At 40.7% G+C, this 5,897-nt stretch overlaps 1 protein-coding gene across 1 annotated transcript; it reads left to right on the plus strand.

Annotated features, from left to right (window-relative positions):
• The first annotated feature begins 721 nt into the window (after positions 1 to 721).
• On the plus strand, positions 722 to 3,506 carry LOC308407885 (glucose-induced degradation protein 8-B homolog). The gene is made up of 5 exons (XM_080899827.1): positions 722 to 845; positions 1,205 to 1,334; positions 1,482 to 1,678; positions 1,778 to 1,975; positions 2,443 to 3,506. Exons 2-5 carry the CDS (start codon positions 1,217 to 1,219, stop codon positions 2,614 to 2,616), a joined length of 687 nt encoding a protein of 228 aa, XP_080755953.1. The 5' UTR covers positions 722 to 845; positions 1,205 to 1,216; the 3' UTR covers positions 2,617 to 3,506.
• The last annotated feature ends 2,391 nt before the right edge of the window (positions 3,507 to 5,897 follow it).

Genomic DNA, 5,897 nt, shown 5'->3' on the forward strand with positions numbered 1-5,897 from the left:
ATAGAAACAGTTAACAGGCCACAGGAAGAGGCGGAGTTTATTGTTCCCATCCTTGAAACAAATGGCAGATCGCTAGTAACAAAGTGCATAAAGATACTTACATCTTTATTTATTTATTTATTTTGCCAATTTATTTGGTATGTGTAAACACAGCACTGGTTCATCAACTAAGTGCTTTTTTATGCTTGAATGATAAATTGGTAACTGTTAAGTGCCTTAAGAGACAAAATATATATATTTCTCTGAAAATGGCTATGAACTTGACTAAGAATGTTTTGGGTTTTTTTGCAAAAAAAAAAAAAAAAGCATACAAGAACAGTTTAACAAAATTACAAGAAAATCTGGTTCCCTGGAAGCAACATTGAAAGAAATACGGGTGGCTCATGCATTTATAATATATTTTCTTCACCAGTGAAATGATCGTTTAAATAGCTGTAATACAATACAAAGGGAAGTCTGGTCAGTTGATAATTTGAACAGATTTCAGAGTAAAGTATCAGGTTTAGGATTTATCAGGATATTCACACTAACTTAATTTCGCGGTAATTACTGAAGAAAGCTCTTTTTTGAAGAAGAGACATGAATACAGACATTTTTAGATTGTTCTAACTCCTATTCTACACCTGTGGTCCTCTTCAAACCGCACTGAAAACGGTATGTTTTATGCACAATGGACTTTGTCACAGAGTGTGCATTTGCTGTGCTTCGGGTTTATTCTAGGGGGCAGCATTTTCTCTGCGGCACATTCTGCTACCGGAAATAAGGAAGACGAAGGAAGAAGAAGAAGAGGCTTACTCTCCGTTAGCTACCTAGCTACTGCTTGAAAGTAGCGACAAAATATTCAGGTATTGTGATAAAACTACCCATTATGTGGACATTATGTAGTATATAAATACTAATAGAATATAATTAAATATATTAAGGCTCGTCCTTGATGCATTTATCCGAAGTATATGCTTTTAAAGGTGCAGGTTATCTTTGTTTTGATTCGTGTTGACGAAAGTCAGGCTTCAGTGTTGTGTTTTTCAGAGAAGGCCCAAACTATTGTTACGTAGAATTTCATATGTCATGTTGTCATGTTGCAGTCACACTGAAGGAATTACAGTTAGTTACATAAACCGTTAATACTACATAAGCCAATATTCTCGGTGTCTAAAATTATATCTTTTTAAATTGTAAACATAACCCCGATGCACTCCTGCAGGATCTTATCATAATGAGTTATGCAGAGAAGCCGGAGGATATAACAAGGGAGGAGTGGATGGAAAAACTCAACAATGTCCACATCCAGAGGGCTGATATGAACAGACTCATTATGAACTACCTGGTGACAGGTGAGGTATCTTTTTGTGGTTTTTGTTACAGAAAGTTGGGTTTCAGATGTCTATTCTTACAGACATCTGAAGCCAAGTACAGATGTGAGTGTGGATTTTGGGAGCGGATTTTTTCTTATGTATATACATTTTTTTCCTGTCCAACAGAGGGTTTTAAGGAGGCAGCAGAGAAGTTCAGGATGGAGTCTGGGATAGAGCCTAGTGTGGACTTGGACTCCTTAGATGAAAGAATTAAGATCAGAGAAATGATCTTGAAAGGACAGATCCAGGATGCTATCGCCCTAATCAACAGTCTGCACCCAGAGCTGTTGGACACAAATCGTTACCTCTACTTTCATCTCCAGGTGAGACATCTCAGCTTTGTACTTTAATAACTGCTTCTTGTTATGTATGCCTTGCTATTTTAACACCTGATTGCATCCATGGCTTTCTGGTTTTTGCAGCAGCAGCATCTTATTGAGCTGATTCGTTTGAGGGAGACTGAAGCTGCCCTTGAATTTGCTCAGTCTCAGCTAGCAGAACAGGGGGAAGAAAGCCGAGAATGTCTGACAGAGATGGAGAGGACGCTGGCCTTGCTGGCATTTGACAACCCAGAAGAGTCACCTTTCGGAGACCTCCTTAACATGATGCAGAGGCAAAAGGTAGAATCAGCACATTATAATTATTATACACACATTATAATTTTAAACTGATTTACTGTATAGGCAAAGTGTCCTTTAACTGATTGAAGGGAACATTCTAGCAGTTTTACATAAGAAGCCAATTTAAATTATCAGTACTACTCTCACCCAGTGAGCGTTTGTAAAGTTCAGTTCAATTCAGCTTTTTTTATGTTGTGCGAATTTACAACAGTCAATTCAGGGAATTTTATATTATTAGGTTTAAACCCAACAGTATTACAAAGATAACTCCAACAATCAGACAGTCCCTTATGAGCAGCAGCTAGTGATGGTGTGAGATAAAAACTCCCATCAACAGGAAGTGACCTTCATCCTGTGACGTCTGCTGTAGTTCTGAAGACAGATTTTTATAATCTGAGAACATCAAATGAAGTGATCTCATTTTCATACACAAGAAATTATTCTATATGTTGCTTTCTGTTTTTTAGGTGTGGAGTGAAGTAAATCAGTGTGTACTAGACTATGAAAACAGAGAGTCAACCCCGAAGCTGGCCAAGCTCCTGAAGCTGCTGCTGTGGGCTCAAAATGAACTTGACCAAAAGAAAGTGAAGTATCCTAAAATGACTGACCTCAGCAAGGGAACCATTGAAGACCCAAAATAAGGATCAAAGTGAAAAAAGTACCACAGCATCACAAGATGGACACATTTCCTTTATCTATTCATACCCCACAACAAACTGACTCATATAGAGTACAACCTTTTCTTTTTGTAAGGGTTGCTTTTTGATACTTTATTAACTCAGAATGTGCAGGAAACTGGATGGCATTTTAAAATGACCTCTCACACTAAAGTGACGTGCAAGTATTTCACTTGGTATTCTAATTTACATATTTGTTTATATAAAATTAGTATACTTAAGTTACACTAGTTTTTCTGTCTTTTGGCAGGGAAAGTTGTTGGCATTGGAATGTGTGAATAAAGCCTAAATTAGGCTATCACTTTCTGTGTGTAACCACTTAGAGGAGGAAAAGTTTGATCAGGATAAATGGTTGGCTTAGTGTGCACTGCTTCAAATAAACATATATTCCATCCCTAGAAAAAAAGTCTGCTCAGCTAAGCTGTTGGTCTTTCAGCTACTACTCTTGTGTGATGACAGTAGCCACAACTTGATACTTGGGGTGTTTGAAGCTACTGTTACCTTTTAAAGTTAAAATCTGCTTCAGATTTTATGCTGTATTGTTGCTTGAGGCATTATTAAAAAAAAGATGCCCACAAAGACTTTCAGACTAAATATAATATTAGCAATAGAGGGAAAATCTAGGAGATTACCGGAATGCCATCAAGTGTAAAGGCAGCCTCAGTTTCAGTGTTTTGAATACTGTTGATAATGTTTAAAGATGTGAATGGATAATGTGTCCGCAGACATGGAGGCACTTTTACAGATGGATTTATTTACATTTATGAAACCAGTCGCTGTTTTGCAAAATTTAATGTGCTTTTCTTTTTTTGCTGGGATATTATTTTGCAATAAAAGTGGGATTTTTAAACTGGGCAAGTGTTGAAAGACTTGGTGTGTTTCAATTCTAGAGACTTCAAACTGTAGAGGTAAAGAGCAATCAAGTATATTTAATTCCATTAAAATTCTGGTATATGACAGCTTACCAATTACATTAAACATTACCATGTTATACTGACTGTTACCAAACAAACAATATCATACTTTCACTTATAGGAATTCACTGAAAGAGACACAATGATGAATGACATGCTGTGAAACAAGTGTTCACTTTATTAACTCTAGAAAGTGTCCTGCCTGTGAATCATACTTATTACTGATGCATTCATATATAGGTGATCTCTAATGAGAGTAGGGAGAGATGGAAGAGAGCCTGGAGTGGTGGAGGTATGTTCTGGAGTATAAGAAGCCAGATGGAGTACATGTGATTCCCGGCCGCGTCCTCAGGTCATGCGCGGCTCAGCTGGCTGGAGTGTTCACGCACATCTTCAACCTTTCCCTCTCTCTGTCTGTAGTCCCAGCCTGCTTCAAAATGGCCACCATCGTCCCTGTACCCAAATCCTCCACCATCTCCTCATTAAACGACTGGCGACCTGTAGCCCTGACCCCCATCGTAAGCAAATGCTTCGAGAAGCTGGTCAGGGACTTCATCTGCTCTGCACTACCCGACTCACTGGACCCTCTACAGTTCGCATACCGCCACAACAGGTCCACTGATGATGCCATAGCCCTGACACTACACACTGCCCTGTCACACCTGGAGAAGAGAGACACGTATGTGAGGATGCTGTTTGTAGATTACAGCTCAGCATTCAATACCATCGTTCCCTCGAAGCTGGACAGGAAACTGCAGGATCTAGGACTGAGCAGCTCCCTCTGCAGCTGGATCCTTAGCTTCCTGTCTGACAGACGCCAGGTGGTCAGACTGGGCAGCATCACCTCATCCCCCATCACACTGAACACTGGTGCTCCACAGGGGTGTGTACTGAGCCCTCTCCTGTACTCACTCTACACCTACGACTGCACAGCCACTAACAGCTCCAACATCATTGTGAAGTTTGCGGACGACACTACAGTGGTGGGTCTTATCACCAACGGTGATGAGACGGCTTACAGGGAGGAGGTCAGCGCCCTGACCCACTGGTGTCAAGACAACCATCTCACCCTCAACGTCGCAAAGACAAAGGAGTTGATAGTGGACTTCCGGAGGTGCAGAGAAGTACACACCCCCATCACCATCAACGGCGCTGCTGTGGAGAGAGTGAGCAGCTTCCGGTTCCTTGGAGTACATCTGGCTGAGGATCTTACGTGGTCAGTACACACAAACAAAACAGTGAAGAAGGCGCAGCAGCGCCTCTTCTTTCTCAGGAGACTGAAAAGATTCGGCATGAGCCCCCGCATCCTCAGGACCTTCTATCACTGTGCCATTGAGAGCATCCTCACTGGATGCATCACCACCTGGTATGGCAACAGCACCGCCTACAACTGCAAAGCTCTCCAGCGAGTAGTGCGGTGCTCTGAACGGATAATTGGAGGTGAGCTTCCCTCCCTCCAAGACATCTACAGGAAGCGCTGCCTGAGGAAAGCGGGGAGGATCATCAAGGACTCCAGTCACCCCAGCCATAAACTGTTCAGACTGCTTCCATCAGGAAGGAGGTTCTGCAGCATCCGGTCCCGTACCAGCAGACTGAGAGACAGCTTTTTCCATCAGGCCATCAGACTGCTGAACACGTCATAGACACCTCAGCTTCACTACTGGAACTTCAACATTATGCACTCCACACTGTATATAAATGCCACTTGTTTTGCACATATTCAACTCTGTATATTTTATATATTTTATTATTATTATTATTATTTATTTTTTTTTATTATTTTTTTTTTTTTACTATTTAATTTGTAAAAATGTGTATACACACACACACACACACACACACACGTAGGAAAATATTTAGTATACACATCCAGAAATGCATACACTATTATATATTGTACATATATTTATTAGTTTCAGGTTGGCCATTCTTGTATTTTGCTCGTTTGTGTTGTTGTGTTTGCACATCTCTGTTGCTTGTGGGGCTCGCACACAAGAATTTCACTCGCATGTGCTGTGCCAGTGTGCCTGCACATGTGATGTGACAATAAAAGTGATTTGATTTGATTTGATTTGATTTGATGTGAATGAATAGGAAAAAGATAAGTGGAAAGGTGAACATGCAAGGAGGAGATCTAGTGAGATGACATGAGTTTGAAAACCTGGGGTCTGTCATCCATAGCAACTAACAGTGCACAAGAAAGATGAAGAAGAAAGTGCAGGCAGGGTAGACTGGGTGAAAATGGTTGTCGGGGAATTTGTGACAGAAGGACAGCAGAAAGAGTGAAAGGGAAGGTTTATAAGATGACAGTGAGGCCTCTGCGTGTTTGTA

This window comes from Rhamphochromis sp. 'chilingali' (assembly GCF_963969265.1).
Source record: "Rhamphochromis sp. 'chilingali' genome assembly, chromosome: 12".
Classification (NCBI taxonomy): Eukaryota; Metazoa; Chordata; class Actinopteri; order Cichliformes; family Cichlidae; genus Rhamphochromis; species Rhamphochromis sp. 'chilingali'.